Source organism: Puma concolor, chromosome E3 (assembly GCF_028749965.1).
Source record: "Puma concolor isolate L17-30 chromosome E3, mPumCon1.1.hap2, whole genome shotgun sequence".
Taxonomy (NCBI): Eukaryota; Metazoa; Chordata; class Mammalia; order Carnivora; family Felidae; genus Puma; species Puma concolor.
Window position 1 is genome coordinate 13,181,147 of NC_141682.1, and position 18,341 is coordinate 13,199,487.

At 40.0% G+C, this 18,341-nt stretch overlaps 1 protein-coding gene across 6 annotated transcripts in view; it reads left to right on the forward strand.

Annotated features, from left to right (window-relative positions):
- The window catches only part of AUTS2 (activator of transcription and developmental regulator AUTS2), a 1,118,163-nt gene that overhangs the window by 72,134 nt on the left and 1,027,688 nt on the right, over positions 1-18,341 (forward strand). Inside the window, exon 1 of one of the 6 annotated variants that reach the window (XM_086691885.1) lies at positions 1,012-1,050. The exons of the other annotated variants lie outside the window; for them this stretch is intronic. Coding sequence (XP_086548011.1) covers positions 1,027-1,050 — 24 coding nt within the window. The 5' untranslated portion in view covers positions 1,012-1,026. Of the gene's footprint in view, positions 1-1,011; positions 1,051-18,341 lie in introns of those variants that run through there. 6 annotated transcript variants of the gene reach the window in all.

Below are 18,341 nucleotides of genomic sequence, written 5' to 3' on the forward strand. Positions count from 1 at the left end.
AGGTCAGTTGGCTCTGGCAAGAGCAGCTGAACTGAGTTCTCTGTGGTGAAGCTGAGAGGGACAAGAATGGGCGTCAGGTCAAAGGGTGTCTGTGGGGACAGACTCCGACGATTGTGTAGGACATCCTGTACATTTGGGCTTCTGCATGTTTTAGTTGGCTGTGTTTGTTCTTATGTTAGTCTCAATGTTTTTTAACCCTGTGAGTGACAGTTGACACTGTTATAGGACTTTAACAGGAGAAACTGGTCTGACCACAGTTTGATCTTGATAATGCTTTCACTTTTGCAACAAGACAGAAGGGAGTCCTTGCTTCTCTGTTCTGGGAGCCTAACCAAATCTAATAAGAAGTCTCTGGTAGCTCTAACCTGTTTTAAGTAGTCCAAGTGTCAGGCTGACCTTTTCTATGTATGTGGCCTGCTTCCTGGATGTGAAGCCAGTTTGGATGTTAGAACTTTTTAGAATGGAATGAAACTTGAAGTTTGCTGTTTGTTTTTATTGTTGCTTTAAAAACAAAACAAAACAAAAAAAACAAAACAAAAACAAAACCTAAAGAAAAAAAGAAAAGTGAAAAAAAACCTTCTAACTGTATTCTCTGCCCCTAGGACTGGTGAAACTTCTTAAGACTTTTAACGATTTCATCTAGATACTTAAATCTCTCTAGGATGACTGTCTTTCTCCTTCTGGCAGAATCTTGTACTTTGATCACTTCCCAGGGTGGCGTTTTGGTTAATATTTGACTCTTGCACCCACAGCCACATGATATGTATATTTATATGCATATATATTCACATCTCAGAGGATTGGCATCATCTTGGCAGATCTTTAAGAGTTGGAGGAGTAAATATTTGTAGTTTTTATTTCATATTTTTGCATACTGTTCTCTCATCGGGGGAAGGTATGTTGGTGAACTAGAGATGGATAAGAAGACTGAACTGGAGGCTAAAACGTGCATACCTGAGAAATTGAGTCAGCCACGCCGGAACCTAATTTTTCAGTGTTCTGAAATATCTCCAGTTATTCTGAAGGATGCTATCACATTCTAAAAACAAGGTATTTTCAGTAACATCCATGTGTACTTTACTCTCCAGCATCAGTAGGGAAGTAAAGCATAGGGAAATCAAAGAAACTAGTTTTCACCCTTAAGTATGACTCTGGGATTATCTAGGGTGGCTTTTAGAGAAATCTAAGCCCACATCCTGGGATGCTACTAGCATCTCTGGACAAACTCTCTCCCCTTCCTTGAGATCACTTTCGTCATGTTCTTTATGCATGTAGAGAGTTGTTGAGGGAAGGTTATATTCTGGTTTCCTGTTTTGAAAATGCAGATGTTTCTAGAAATAACCAGAATCTAAACTGAATCCAGAGCCTTCTCGTAATTTTTTTTTTTAATGTTTATTTATTTTTGAGACAGAGAGAGACATAGCATGAACGGGGGAGGGCCAGAGAGAGGGAGACACAGAATCCGAAGCAGACTGCAGGCTCCGAGCTGTCAGCACAGAGCCCGATGTGGGGCTTGAACTCAGGACTGCGAGATCATGACCTGAACCGAAGTCGGCCACTCAACCGACTGAGCCACCCAGGTGCCCCTCTCGTAATTTTTTAGGCCTTGATCTGAAGTAATCTGGGTGAAGATAAAAAGGTGAGGTCTCATACTTTACAATTTGGTTGAAGTCAGCTGTGTCAAGGTATCTTGACTTAAATAAGTGTTAGGATCTACATATTAGACTGGTAAGATCTTTATGTGTTTCTGTAGCCATAAACCCATTTTGGAGGAAAATGAAGGATGATTTCTTTCAGTATTCTGTGAGAATCTCATTTCTTTATTTTTTTTCACTGGGTTGACTTTGACTTTTATTTTTTACATCCAAGTTGTTAATTCCGAAAGTATTTTCTTTTATTTATTTTTTAAAATTTACATCCAACTTAGTCAGCATATAGTGCAACAGTGATTTCAGGAGCAGATTCCTTAATGCCCCTTACCCATCTAGCCCATCCCCCCTCCCACACCTCCTCCAATAACCCTCTGTTTGTTCTCCATATTTATGAGTCTCTTCTGTTTTGTCCCCCTCCCTGTTTTTATATTATTTTTGTTTCCCTTCCCCTTTGTTCATCTGTTTTGTCTCTTAACGTCCTCATATGAGTGAAGTCATATGATTTTTGTCTTTCTCTGACTAATTTCACTTAGCATAATACCCTCCAGTTCCATCCACGTAGTTGCAAATGGCAAGATTTCATTCTTTTTGATTGCCGAGTAATACTCCATTGTGTATATATACCACGTTTTCTTTATCCATTCATCTATCGATGGACATTTGGGCTCTTTCCATACTTTGGCTATTGTTGATAGTGCTACTATAAACATAGGGGTGCCTGTGTCCCTTCGAAACAGCACACCTGAATCCCATGGATAAATGCCTAGTAGTGCAATTGCTGGGTCGTAAGGTAGTTCTATTTTTAGTTTTTTGAGGAACCTCCATACTGTTTTCCAGAGTGGCTGCACCAGCTTGCATTCCCACCAACAGTGCAAAAGAGATCCTCTTTGTCCACATCCTCGCCAACATCTGTTGTTGCATGAGTTGTTAATGTTCGCCATTCTGACAGGTGTAAGGTGGTATCTCATTGTGGTTGATTTGATGAGTGATGATGAGTGACGTTGAGCATTTTTTCGTGTGTCGGTTGGGCATCTGGATGTCTTCCGTGGAGAAGTGTCTATTCATGTCTTTTGCCCATTTCTTCACTGGATTATTTGGTTTTTGGGTGTTGAGTTTGATAAGTTCTTTATAGATTTTGGATACTAACCCTTTATCTGATATGTCATTTGCAAATATCTTCTCCCATTCTGTCTGTTGCCTTTTAGTTTTGCTGATTGCGAAACTATTTTCTTACTGTGCTTTGTATATGGCAGCAGATTTTTACTTGGATAGGAGAAGCAAGTCCGTTGGTTTTCATGTGTAGATGCTTTTCAGGAATACACAACTTCTCACTGTTGGTTTTAATAAGAAAAAAATCACCGTTGATAGTTTTGGTGTCTGTTTATAGAGATTCCTTGAGAATTGTGAACTGATAGAAAATTCCCCTAGAGAGACAATCTGGTGTATTTGGACATCTTATTAAATGGAGCTTTTTTTCATATAAGGGCTTCGGAAGATGCATAGGCTGTCAGAGCTGGAAAAGTTTACATGGTCTCTGAATATCACTCTTTATAAATACAAGGAGCCCAAAGCCCAGAGGATCTGGTCCCCCAGTTAAGTTAGTGGTCCCTCACAGGTCTCCAGGCTGCCTGTCATTCTGCCTTGACTACTAGTGATAACTGGTTATTTCCAGCAATGAATCCAACTCTTAAGTTGTGCAGTCTTCTGAGTCTTCAAAGGAAAGCTAAGCTGTGTTATTAAAGTTCATGCTGAGTATTTTTTTACTATATTATGATTGTTTGAAAATTGGTCATTTGTTATTGTAAAACCAGAGCACTTAACTAGAACTAGCATCACCCTAGGCTCTGCCAAGTCATAGTGCATTATCGACTGTTTCATGTAGAGGTAGAAAGAGAAAGCTGTTTTAAGAGTCAAGAAAAAGGACTGTGTCTTGTCCTCAGCCGGAGGCCCACATGAGCTAAAGGAGCAATTGAGATGGGTTATGGTTTAGGGAAGGGGTAACACTCAGGTGGTGATTGAATCTAGTTTAGAATTATGTTTCTCAGAACAGCTGATTTTTATTTTGGTTGTTTTCAACTATTGTTTTTTTTTTAAAGACAGAGTCTTAAAAAAATTTTTTTTTAACGTTTATTTATTTTTGAGAAAGAGCGAGAGACACAGAGTGTGAGTAGGGGAGGGTCAGAAAGAGAGGGAGACACAGAATCCGAAGCAGGCTCTGGGCTCTGAGACGTCAGCACAGAGCCTGACGCGGGGCTCGAACTCAAAAGCTGTGAGATCATGACCTGAGCTGAAGTCGGCCGCTTAACCGACTGAGCCACCCAGGCACCCCTGTTTTCGAATGTCCTTATAGCCTTCCTGGGGAAATTTGTTTGTGGGGAGACATTGCCTACATTGTTTACTCCTCTAGGGTTAAATGTACTTGACCAGCTGTTATTAATTTTATAGTTGTTAAATTACATTCTTTGCCTAGGTTGTAAGTACTGAAAGGGAACTTAGAAGCAGGACCATTTGCAAGTCATGTAGCTTTGAGCCTGAATGGTGGGTTTGATAAGAGTAGCTTTCAAATGGTCTGAGATTCTGTGCTGAATTTTGGAATTAGTGATTTACACCTGGGGATCTTTGTCAATTCTCTGGGAGAGCCTTCTCTGAGACCCTGGGCAGCTCTTGGGGGTGAGACTGGCAGTGATATTGATAAATTGCTTTCAAAATGCTTACAGCCAAAGGACAGTGATTTTGTAGTACTCTTCTAAGTTCTCAGACTGACCTCTGAAATCTGGAAGAGCGAATCTGGAAGGCCAGTATTCTTTAGGGCAGTTATAAGAAGGGGGAAGGGGCTCTACCCTTCTCAGTCTGTGTGCAGGCGATTCTTAGAGGAAGCCAGGCCTGTGGAGCCAGGCTAGAGTGGAGACAGAGAATAGTACTGCTGGCATTTCCATCCTCCCCTGAGGCTGCACAGAATGTTTCAAGGGGAACCAAGAATTATCCCTCCGCTGTCCACAGCCTCTTGAAGCGGCTTTTGCGTGTTGTAGATGGAACCAATGTGTGCAAAAGTGCAATTTATATTTTATTTGGGTCTCAGCATCAAGTTGTCCTTTTTCAAATAATTTTATGGTAATTGGTTGTTTCTCTGATATGATTTCCATTGCAAGGTGAACAAAAAAGGTGACAAAATGGGGTTATTACCTAACCAGATTGCCTCGTGTACAGACAAGCTGAACTGGTGCTTTGCCCGAAGTTGGCTTGGAGTTTTCAGAAACTCAATTGCTGCCTTTATAAGGCTGTGCCTGGGGTTGTATTTCCAATCTCTCTCAACTTTTGTTCCCGTGGAAGGGAGGAAGTGGAACTGTGACAGATATATTGCCAGATAGCACACAATAGCACACAAAACGAGAAAGACATGGCGTGAGCCATTCACGGAGACAGATTTACACTCTGTGTTGCCCTCAAACCATAGATCCATCTATTTCAAAGAAACAACCTGCCCACTGTATTATATTTCAGACAGGGACACAGCTTACAAGAGAGATGCTGACTCCTTCTGTTTAGCTTTTGCCAATAACGCTGCACATTTTGCTGTCGTCAATTACTTTTGTGGGGATGGGAAAGTTTATTTGGCAAAGGAAAGCCTGTCTTTAGATGAGAAGTGGAAAAGGGAGGTATCAGGGGAGAGTATTTGGCCACGCTGTCGCCGTAGTGAAGCGTATGTGTATAGTTTTGCTTGTTTTTGTCACTGTGCAGCCGGCTGTATTATCAGGCATTGGAGGTATTATACCTATTTCACAACAAGAAAAACAAAGCTAGAGAGGTTATGATTGACCCAAGGCCAGAATGTTTGACATTCATAGTTTCTTTTTGGTTCTCTAGAGATATGGCAGAATTGTGTCAGTTTCTTTCTTTCTTTCTTTCTTTCTTTCTTTCTTTCTTTCTTTCTTTCTTTCTTTCTTTCTTTTTTGATGTTTCGTGGGAGATAGCTTTGCAGAGTGGTAAATAGCATAAATTACAAAACTTGTCTGCCATGGTTCCCATCCAGGCTTAGCCAAGCTGCACATAGCTCTGCACCTCAGTTATTTTACTAGTAAAATGGGGATTACAGGCCTTACTGTAGAAGGTAGTTCTGAGAATTAAATTTAGTTAATATGTATATAAGGTACTTAGAATGAAGTGTTCAGTAATCTTAGCTATTACGTTTCTTAAATGTGTTTTGCTTTCATGGAAAATGAGTGGTGTGTGCTACCTGATAGGTTGTTTTGCAGAAATTTCAAATGTAAAAGAGTAACTCTGCTTGTGTTAAAATTTACCTTCCAGATTGATAGGTTTAAGGAATAAAAAATACTTTTGGAAATGGTCTAAATTTGGAAGAAATCTGAAAAGAGAAAACTGTGTGTGTAGGTTTGCAATTCTACCTTATGCGATTTGTAAAATATGTTATTATATATCTTTTCTTAGTAATAATTTATTTGGGGGAGGAGAAACAAATTTTGGTTATATCCATCCTCCCTTATGAGGCAGGTATTTTTGTTTTTGTTTTTATTTTAACTGGATGAGATGGTTAAGTGTTCCCTTAGTTGGATGAATTTAGAGATATGAGAAAATACTTTTATTTTTATGACACATAAGGACCCTTGAATGAAGTCACTTACCTTTTCTTGATTAAACCAGTTTCTTTTTTTCCTTTTAACATTGTGTTTTTTTTGTTTTTTTGTTTTTAACATAAATATCACATGTTTTAGTCAGATATGTTTCGGGATATCAATCATTTTTTCTGTTATGTTGAAAAAATAAAATTGCACATGTGTGTTATTCTCAGAATGAAGTGGGTTCAGGCACACTGCTTTACACTAAGTAGAAATTCTTAGTAGTCGTTCTTCAGAAGAGATGCATTGATCAAGTCAGTTTTTGATTCATTTGTGAATACCTAAGTAGAGTATGAAGGGGTTTTTCAGAGTTGGCTTCTGAGCATTATAGCATTTGTTTTAGCATATATAGTCCACATGGCCAGTATACTATCTGATTCAGTTTGAGTTCAAATAAAGTCTGGTATGAATCTACTTTAAACAACTCCTTAAGGTGACTAATCTCAGACCTGTCTCTCTCTTTCTCTCTCTCTCTCTCTGTTTTTTTGTCATTGTGCTTTTCTTTTATTATGTTTTTTTTTTTTTTTAATTTTTTTTTTTTTCAACGTTTATTTATTTTTGGGACAGAGAGAGACATAGCATGAACGGGGGAGGGGCAGAGAGAGAGGGAGACACAGAATTGGAAACAGGCTCCAGGCTCTGAGCTATCAGCCCAGAGCCCGACGCGGGGCTCGAACTCACGGACTGCGAGATCGTGACCTAGCTGAAGTCGGACGCTTAACCGACTGCGCCACCCAGGCGCCCCTATGTTTTTTTTTTTAACTGTGGTAAAAAGCACATTACATTTCCAGCTTAACTGTTTTAAAGTGTATAGTTCAGTAGTGTTAAGTGTAGCCACATTGTTGTGAGACAGATCTCCAGGACTTTTTCATCTTGCGGATCTGAAACTCTACACTCCTTAAACAACTTCCCCTTTCTCCCTCTCCCTACTCCCAGAAACCCCGATTCTACCTTCCGTGTCTATGAATTTGACTACCTTAGATCCTCAGCTAGATGGAATCATAATATTTGTTTTTTTATTACTGACTTATTTCACTTAGCATTATGTCCTCAATAAGTTTCATCCACGTTGTAGCATGTGACAGGATTTTCTTCCTTTTTAAGGCTGAATACTTTTCCCTTGCAGGTATATAGCTCATTTTGTTTATCCATTCATCTTTTCGTGGATATTTGGGTTGCTTCTGCCTCTTGGCTCTTGTGAATAGTGCTCCTATGAATATGGGTGTGCAAATATCTCTTTGAATCCGTACTTTCAATTCTTTCGGGTGGATTGCTGGATCATATGGCACATCTATTTTAATTTTTTTCCAGAAACCTCCAAGCTGTTTTCCATAGTGGTTGCACCATTTGACAATCTTACCAGTGAGAGTGGTTCCATGAGAACAGGGCATCTGTGAAGGTTAGGATGGCCCGTTTCAAGCTTGATCAGGTGTTTGGAATGAGCCTCACCGGTACTGGTTAATCATTCTTGTTAAGGTAATACTGCTGGACCAATGCAGAATGTTGGTCTGGGTTATTGTAAGACTTAGGCTGTGGTTTCTGGGAATGATCTTAGGCAGATCACCTCAACACTCCCACTCACCGTTGTCATCTGTCAAACGAGGAAATTGTTCTTCTCCCTTATCTTGTGTGTTCTAGAATCCTGTTGTTCCTCATAGAATTCAAATATCTAGAAAAGATACTCTGTATAACTTCGTGTAATTATTTGATAAACATCTCCTGTTTTTCTTATTTTTTTACTACCCCAGGTACTAAGTGATAAGGAAGGAGACCTTGGTGATTAAGAGTGCTGGCAGTGAGTCAGAATGTCTGGGTTCAAATCCTTGCTCTTCCGTTTACTAGATATGTAAACTTGGGCAGTTTAATGAACCACTGTGCCTTGGTTTCTCCATCTGTGAGTTGTAGATAATAGTATCTGTGTCCAATTTTGTGAGGTTTAGATGAGTTAATGCATGTAATGTGCTTTGCATGGTGCCTAGCACATAGTAAGCAGTAGGTGTGAACTCTAATCGTTATGTAGTATCTAATCATTATGTAGTTACCATGGTGCTAAATGGTTTGGGTCATCTTCCATTATTTGTATCCTACATTTGGATAACTTTATACTTCCTGAGGATGTTGTTTCCTTATGGTGTTTCTCCGTAGGTGGGAAGGATACCCCCAAAGTACAGATGGAGAGACTGAACAGCAGCTGTTCTGTTTTATATGGCTGGGATTAACACTTCAGTCTCATGATTCGAGCCCAGTACTTCCTTGCCTGGCGCACTGTCCCAAACTTAATGACTATAAGGCCTCATGGAAATGGGTTTTAATGTTAAGATCTGGTAAGAACTATTCCTTTACTTTTTTTGTTAGCAGTCAGCCTTCCAGGTTGACTTGAACTAGGATCATTTTGGTTTCTCTGCAGAACAGGATCTTGCTGATTAATCCTAGTGTCAGGGAAAACATTGGGTGTCTACATCCTTTTCGAAATATAACTTAGTACTAATACTAGCTTCTTTGGTATTTAGTACAGCTTCTTCAGAAATAGGGCTTATGTATTTAAAACTTAGATGGTCTTTTCAAAGGTGGGTAGATCTGGCATATGTCTGCCTTCTTGTAGGTAGTAGCCATGCTGCAGTTACTCAGCTATTGCAGTTCTGTTACTTGATACAGAGGCAGAGGGGAGAAGACTTCTCCATAAAAAAAACAAAGCCTGTGCCTAAAGAGTCCTCAGGTCATGTTCAGCAGATGATGGTGATGTGCTGGAACCTCCCTAGGTCTCCATTTCCCCAGCTAAAAAGAAGGGCCATGGACCAGGGGATATTTAAAGCCCTTTCAAGTTGTAAGAGTCGGACATCTTGAGACTGGAAATAGCCTCATAGGTCCTAATGACATGATAAAGATTTTTGAGGAGAAGCGTTTTATAACTCTGTGTCTTGGGGAGATGGAGGCATGGGGAGGTGATTGGGGTGTTGGCAGAGCAACTGGAGAAAGGAGAGACTAGTGAGGAGGCTGTTGTAATGGTCTATATGGGAAGTGAGCAACCCCATCTAGAGTACCTGGGGGTTGTCGTAATCTAGGATAGGGTCAAGCCCTTCTCTGAAATGGCGGCGCCATCAGACCAAAGGAGCCTTCCCTGATGACTCTGTTGTGGCCCTTATTAGGGACAAGGCTTTCGGCCCTGGCTCAGAGCTGCGATGGAGGGATTGATGGATCCATGCCCCCTTCTGTTTTTCGCTAGCGCTGTCTTCACACCCTGTTGCCATTTATGTTTTTTGATGAATGATTAATTAGAAAAATAATCATTTGTAAATTGTGAGTGAACTAGACATTTGGCCCTGCCTGTAGGGAAATGGTGCCTCTGAGCCGGACGTAGCTTGCAGTCAGTACATCAGAACAGCAGTATTCCCAGACCAGTGATGAATTTACATCAAGTTCCTTTTCAGCATGTTAATGACTGTTACAGCCGAGTAACTAGCAAAAAAATAATAGCAAATGGGAAGAGTAAATATTTAATGCCTCTATATCACTTTTAGCTTACAGTAAAATATGCATTTTGATTCAGGAGGGGAATGAGGGAATCTTGGACATTAGAGGCAATATTAGTTTGTCTGAGTTTCATTCTTTGTTTCCTTTTCTTTCTCTGTACTTAATTAAATTCAAAAGATAAAGTGTGAGTTGTTGCTGAGGTGGATTTCACTAGGGAAGTGGGTTTTCTGTAAGTTTTAGGTCACAAGATGCTTCTTTCCTGGCAGTTTGAATCTATATGTCCGGTCAGCATCATTGATTAAATGCCTGGTGTGTATAGAGGCCTGTACTATCTCTAAAATATAGCTTTCATCATGTTACTTCCCTGCTTTAAAACTTTAGTGGCTCCCCACTGCTTCTAGGATGAAAGCGGGACTCAGTAGCCTGGCTTTTAAGGGTTTCTATGCTGTGACCCCAGCCTGCTTTTCAGCCTTACTCCCTCAGGCAACACCATGTGGACCTTTTGCTTAAGCCAGAGTGATTGACTCCTATCCCTGTAAGGTGCCAGAGGCTTCCTCACCTTTGCACCTCTGCTCAAAGCATTCTGGGGTCTGAAATGACCTGTCTTTTTCTCTATCTAAAGCCTACCCTTCCTCCTAGGCCCAGTTCTGGAAGATTCTCTGACTGCATTTATTGGATAGGAACCTGCTCATTTTGAAATACAGGGAAAATTGAAAGCGGATCCAGTTTGCCACCTCTCTACCGTAGGGAATTTAGAATGAGTTCGCTTCTCCCCCACTTTTTGCTTGGCTGTCTTCTAATTTTAGAAGATGTCCAGGTAGGCAAGTTGTTGACTATAGAAAGTTCTGAGGATTAGAGCTGAATATAGTTGGGAAACCAGACCCAAGGACAGTGCTTTGTTTTCTGAGATCAGAGAGTTTTGACACAGAAGTTTCTAGCAGAGGTTGAATTCACAAAATGAGGCTGTACTGGTGGAAGCATTCAAAGAAAGGGTTTAGGCCTTTCAGTCTGTTGTTAAAAGAGTCTTGGAGTGTTGAGTTCAGACCCAGATACAGTGATAATATTCAGAGAAAATGATCAGGATGGTGAGGCAGGCCTGAAAGCGTGAAGGCTGAGTGGGCAGAAGAGAACAAGGGAGGCTGTGTCCTCTGTTTTCAAATATTCAAGAGGCTGTCTTCAGCAAAAGAGGTGTATTAGACCTCGTGTATGGAACCTTGGGGTGAGAACAAAGACTGCTGGAGGTAGGTTATAGGAAGACAGATTTCAGATCAATATAAGACATACTTTTCTCATAGTGTTGTGAAAAAATGAAATGGATTTCCTCGGGAGACAGTTTCTCAAGTGTGAAGGGATGTGAACACAGAAGGCAGTAATACTCTAAAGATCTGTGGATTCACAGTAAAGGGACCACAGGTACTGGAATGGAGGACCTTTAGAATAGGACATTTTTTTCTCTGGGGTAAAACCTTTACCCTGGGGTTTCGGAGAAAGATTCAGTAGTGGAAAGAAACAAGTGCCACTGTGTCCAAAAGTACTTACAAATCCTGACATGCATCAAGAAATAATAAGTATAGTCTTCTGAGGCGATATTGAAAGGATGATGAAAACAGAATGAAATCTAGAATGGGGGTTCTTAACATTGGGTTAAGGGCCTCGAGGATAGTGTTTAAGAATGAGGAGATATTTGCAGAATTTCAGGAATTCATAAACAGTTTCAAAAACATTCAGTATTAACCTTTATATATTTGGGAAACTGTAAAAGATCTATTGTTTTGAAAATATTTATCATAGAGAAATAAGAGTACAAGATTGTCTTGGCACATGAAATTTGGGTTTGTAATGGCTTAAGAATTAATACACATGTCCCCGTATGCAAATTTTAATGCCTGCGTGTATTATTCTGTAAAGAACATCATAGCTTTTGTAAGATTCTCAGAAATGGCTGACTCAGAAAAAGTGAAGAATTAACTGGTCTGGAGTACTGGTTCTCAGATGTTTGAACTCAACCCAGTTAGGTAGGGCAGAAATTCCTTATATCACCCTTCCCATTCAGCATCAGTATCAGCAAATATTAGTATGAGCCATATGTACTTTTTATTTTATAAAGCAGTATCCCATAAGCTTAAAAATGTAATTTTATTGGACTTGTCTTGATAGTAGATAGCAAGACCATAAAACCACAAATGAAGATTTACTGTACAAGTAATTTTTTTGGAGGTGGGCTTGTTATGTATATATATATCTACTTTAGCTGTATATGTATCTACTTACGGTATCTCCACATTGTGAGATTAACCAGATTATCTTCAACAAATCAAATTTTTTTTTTTAAATTTTTTAATGTTTATTTTTGAGAGAGAGTGAGAGAGAGAAACCACAAGCGGGAGAGAGGCAGAGAGAGAGGGAGACACAGAATCTGAAACCGGCTCCAGGCTCTGAGCTGTCAGCACAGAGCTCGACATGGGGCTTGAACCCACAAACCATGAGATCATGACCTGACCTGAAGTGGGATGCTCAACCTACTGAACCACCCAGGTGCCCCCCTAACAAATCAAATTTCTAATGGTAAAACTGAACTGATAGTAGTTTATAATTGAAAATATAGTATAAGAATAGTAGTATTATAAACTATGATTGACTCAAGACAGCACTGATGTTACAGTGACTTCTAGAGTACAGTGTGAGCTTTGAGAGTTGTAGTGTTGGTGTGTGAGTGTGCCAGTACTTGGCAGCATCGTAGAGTAGCCTGAGTACTTGGGACACCCAGTTTCTAGTTCTTTGCATACTCTGGCAACTTGCTGATTTTAATTTATCAAAATGGATTTCACGAACCTTCTAACTCACTTATTAGGGAACTACTAAGAAGCTCTTGGTCATATTAAAGAAGATGTGAATTGCACATTTGCCTTTGAGAACTTAAGAAAGGTGTGTAGGTTTATAGATAAGTTATAGATCTTAATAAGAGTTCTTCTATGGTTACAGGCCCCTACTTTAAAGAACACCAGTCTACCAGGTCAATTTGTAGTTGCAAGTAAATGATAACTAGGTAGTTTGAGGGTTAATATCCAGGAGACTATCCAAATAAAGGCATTTTCTTTCTTTCTATCTTTCTTTCTTCCTTCCTTTTTTTTTTTTTTTTTTTTTAAAGATCAACCTAAATGCCTCTGATAACCAGATACCCTTTCTTTTCAAATACTCCTTTATTTACCAACCCCGTTGAGCCTGGCCCTAAAGTAAGATCAACAGCTGTGCGTGACTATTTTTTTCCCCTCTCCTTTGCTGTGCTCCTCCTATCACATTGAAATACCCTGGCACTTTCTTCCCTTTTTGAAAACACAAAAGAGGATTAGGCCATATAATGGACTATTTATGTGTCAAATTAAACGTTTTACTCTGAGGCTGTTTTTGAGTTATGTGAGCAGTAAAAATATGTATTAAGCTGCCAAGCCTTTTAAAAAATGCATATTATTTAGCTGATAGCCTGTAACAGTCTGATGGACCCATAATGGTGTTTTGAGTAAATACACATTTGAACAATTTATGAAACTTATGTTTACATGTGTATTAAACAGCCTGGGTAGGGAGTGACCAAAAGTTATTACCAGTTGACAGCTGCTGTCTGGTGACCAATTTGAAATGAATTGGTGGATTCCCTTTAGTGTGGAGTAAACAGGTTTCCCTGTCAGGGGAACAGGCTGTGTAATCATCAGTGCGTGAGGTCCTAGCGCTGGAGGTCTGCATGTTGGTTGAATGAGGCACTAGAGGAAAACGTTTCAGCTCCATAGTGAGCCACACCTTGGATTCACCTGTATGGTCTATTTTATTTCATTTTGTATCTTGAACTGTATAATTATGTTCACAGAATATAGGCAGAACAAAATATATTTGCAGAACAAAATATTCTGTCCATGGGAAGTCCTACAGAGAGAAATGTTATTTTATGGAGAAGAAGGAAGGAATTGGGAGGTGTTGTTTTAAAGGAAAGTCCCTTGGAGAAAACCAAGAGTTCAGGGTTTTGATGGTTTCTTATTGGTTGAGTTGCAGAGGTGGTCAGTTTCTTATAGGAGATGCAATATGTTCTGTACCTCTTTCTCTGTTGGAGCCTGTAATTGACAATTCCTTCTGTAATTGACATGGAGTGGTATGGCCCACCCTGCCAGCCTCCCCTTCCTGAATCCCTGGTCTACTTTAGTGAGGTTTCCTCTAACTGATTCTCAAAACAGGTGTGACTTGGGCATGATATTCATAAACTTGGGCAAGTCTTTTAACTACCTTGAGCCCTTGGGCCCTCATCTGTAAAATACATGGGGCTGCCCATGGGGCTCTCCTAAAGATTTCTTATAGTAAATGTCAGGTATCCACTTAAGTGCTTGCCAGAAAGTCACCTCCTCAGAGAGACTTTCCCTGAATGTGTGTACAAATAGTTCCTTCCTCTATTCAGTTATTCTGTAATGCCTACTCTGCTTTACTTCTATTAATTTTTTATCATATGAACTCATTGTTTTCTCTTTACTGAATTGGAAGCCATTTGAAGGGAGAGACTTTTTTTCCTGTTTACTCTTGCATCCATAGCTCAGACAACAAAGCATGACACACAGTAGGTACTCAATAAATATTGGTTGAAAGTTCAATGTTGGTCACTTAGTAAGTTGATTAATAAAGAGAGGCTATTATTGCTTTCACTGAGTGCCACACATATAGCAGATGCTCTGGGATAGGATTAATGATGCTCTCTGAATGATTGCTCTCAAGTGGGATTCAAGGCCGGAAGTATTTTTCCTATAGGAGGATGGTTTTTCCCCCCCCCCCCCCCCTCCATTACAGCCAGCATTTTTCAGGCTGAGGTTAGAAATGAAGTTTGTAACCCTGGATCTGGGCCAAGTGAACTGACCCCTGTGTGGTTCTGATGCCTCACCTTGGCCTCATTAACTCCCTGCCGTGACCCAGTGTGCCATCTAGCTGAGGACCAGGCCAGTGGTGACAGCAGCCATGTGGATGTGCCTCAGGGAGGGCAGTGGCATTGCCAGTCACCCCTAGTCCACCTGGAAACCACCTTCTGACCTGTAGAAAACTGCTTCCAGGGGAAAGGCAGAGTATTGCAGAGTCTTGTGCCTATTCCAGGTCTGTAGAGAGAACAAACAATTTTTAGCATGGTTGAGAGAGGGGGATGGAAGAGAAAGAACCACGTCTTTAGAGGACACTTTTCTTGGCTGCTCTTTGCAGTGAAGAGTTGTTATAGAAACACCTGTCATTTTAAAAACTTCTCATATTTAAGGCCACACTTCCAATAGGGCTATGAAATAAAGGCATGTGAAGTATCCTACAGTGCTGATGTAATTGGAGACCTGAATGAATAGAAGGTTGGGAAGTGCTAACATGTATGGGCCATTACATATGCAGTTCAGTAGCGTGCAAACATTAAAAATAGCATTTCTTGATTCCTTATGTCTTTCTACTTGGTTCTTATCTGTTATTTTTGTAGTGGATTGGGATATGTGTTCAACTTTTCCTAAAAGGAGAGATGGAGAAATATTTCCTGGGATCAGCTGATACAGCTCTGAATGTGACCATTTTAAAGGGTCATGATAGATATCAGTCTGGGTTGTGTTGTAGGTGAGGAGGGGGGATGGTTTCTTTATCTTCTTTTGGTCTGCATCCTCCAACAACCCACTTATTAAAGGAAGTTTGTGCTGTGCAAAGTGAGCTAAGAATAATATTCCAGGCTTGGGTGAAAATTTACATACAACAGTCTTATAATGATACCCTGGAACTTCTGCCATTCAAGAGTTTGGTGGGGAATGCCCTGCCCGATGGACCTTTTTTTTTGAAGATGATCTCCCTCAAAGTTAGTTTAAAAACATCAGAATCCTCCTCACTTTAACATAGAAAGGTATTTTTTTTCCTTGTGACATTTTAAAGGGATGTGGTAGATGGAAATGATGGGGAAATCATTGTACCACGAAAAAAGTGAGAGGCTTGGAGTTGTATAAACCCTAATACAAACCTTGACTGTGCCAGTAATGATTTGTGCTGTCATGAGTGAGTTACTTAAATTAAGCTCACGAGCCTCCGTTTCTTCATCTGAAAAATGGAGATATTTATTTCATACAGTTGTGGAGACTTGATGAACAACAGGATGTGCTTGGTGTATTTTTGACGTTCAATAAATTTAGCAGCTCATTTCTCCCTTTTGGGGGTAAAGCCACAGGAAGTTTTTGGTGAATAATTGAGGTCCTCGGTGCTAAGGGGAAATTTAACTCATGCTTTTTTGTACAGACATGGGATTATAGAAATAAAAGAAAAGGGGGTAATTTTATTCCTTTGGCCATATGCGTTAGCAGCACTTTTCTTGGCTTTTGACAACATCAAAATAAAAAAAAAAAGACTCGTGCTGCCTGTGTGTAAGTGTGTATGTGCGTGTGCATGTGTTATTTCTGGCTGTTAATATAATTCATTGCTTGTCGCAGGGACTGGAACCTTTCACCCCTGAAGATTCTTGCAATTTCATGTGCTAATCCAACTGGAATTTGTATCTCACAGACCCAGAGAGTGTTGGCGTCAGAGGAGATGCTCTGGTGCAGGAGCTCAAAAGAAGAAAAAGGCAAAACTTAGAGGACTTGGGACTTGCTCAGAGTTGTGCAGCTAGTTAGTGACAAAGCTGGTGTTGCCGCAGATCGTATTTGCTCCTCATTGCTCCAGTCCTGGGGTTCTGCAAGCCGTGTTTACCAGACCAGCAGCAGCACCTGGGAACTTACAGGAAATGCTCATTTTTGCCCCCGCTCCCCACTTTAATAAGCCTTCAAGGTGGTTCTGATGACCACTAAAGTTTGAGAACCACAACTCTGGTTTTTATACTATTTGGCAGGGAGATTTTCTCAGTTTCATGGACAGCACTAGGTCTTTATTTTACCTTTCAAATGTTTTCTCCTGCCACTTAGGTGTCTCCTTTTAAAACAGTTTCATCTTTGGTGATGGCTTCCTTACACTGAGGAGCGATTGCCGCAGGAACACTTCTGTGAAACTGTTGTTTGCTGCTCTTTTATTCCCTGCTGCCAAGTAGCGGTTCTGAAATTTGTCCATTGAAAGCAAGCCCTGCTTTCTGGGTCTCAACTCCTGGAGATTCTGGTTAAATGAAATGAAGATGGGGAGTCTTTAATACTTGAAAGCTGTCCAGGTGATTTTGATGCCCAGCCATGTGTATGGAAAACTGCATTAGAGGAACAAAGGATCAGAATGCTCATTAAAGTCATTAGGTTTTCCTAAGTGGTACCGTTGACCTTTGTTGTTCTGTATTTGGGTGTTCAGTGGACAGGAGCTATCTAAAACAGGTAATTATAGTTGCAGTGCTGACCCTCAAAGTTGAAAGTAGATTGAAATTCATTACTTAATAAGCTGTCCTCACTATTTCTAGTTTCAGTATAGGTATGGCAGGGAGAGATAAAATTACTTTTTCTTGCCTTGCAAAAAGACAAATGTCTTTGAAAATAAACGGGGTTTAAAACATATACTGTTTTTATAAAGCACAAAAATTTTGGGTGCATTCTGGGTACATTTTAAGCACTTCCAGAAGTGGGTATCCATGGGAGAGAAGGTGGTAGCCTGTGTTTTGTCATATGCATATATTATTTCTTTGGCCAATTTAAATACATTAACAAACAATCTAATATTTGTGAGTTGACAGTATGGATGTAGTACCATATTATGTTATTTTTCAGCTTATTTTAGCTTATGAGATATAAAGCAAAGTACACGTTAACAGTTTGCAAAATCCTGCTCTGATATTTGATTAGGGTCAGGTCCTGATTTGGATGAATTTGATGACACTTGAGTCAGATCCAACCAAACATTGTACTTTTTTTTCTTTTTTAATGTCTATTTTTTGAGAGAGAGAGAGGGGGGGGATAGAGGATCCAAAGCAGCACTTTTCTTGGCTTTTGACAACATCAAAAGCCGACAGCAGAGAGTCTGATGTGGGGCTTGAACCCACGAACCATGAGATCACAGCCTGAGCTGAAGTGGAACGCTTAACCTACTGAGCTTAACTTACTGAGCCACCTAGATGCCCCCAGACATTGTCCTTTTTAATACTCATTTTTAAAAATAAAGGGCACCTGGGTGACTCAGTCAGTTAAGTGTCTGAATTCGACTTGGGTCATGATCTCACGGTTGGTGGGTTCAAGCCCCGTATCACGCTGTCTTCTATAAGCACAGAGCCTGCTTTGGATACTCTCTGTCCCCTTCTCTCTGCTCCTCCACCCCACCTCTCAGGGGTGCGTGCACTCTCTCTTTCTCTTTCAAAAACAAATAAACATACCCCCTCCCCTAAGAAATATATTAACCAAGATATTTCACTGGGCAAATTAGCATTACATTAAAAAATCTATTCTTGTAAAACTAGATTGATAGCAGAGATTAATAGGCGCGATGTAATTTTTATAATATTTTGTCATACCTTAAAGAACCTGCTTTTTGATAATATTTTGTCATGCCTTAAGATCCAGCTTCATTTTAAATGAAACATTTTAAAATCATTTTTTCCCACCGGTGGAATAAAACTAACATGTTTTGACCAAAATTACCCTAA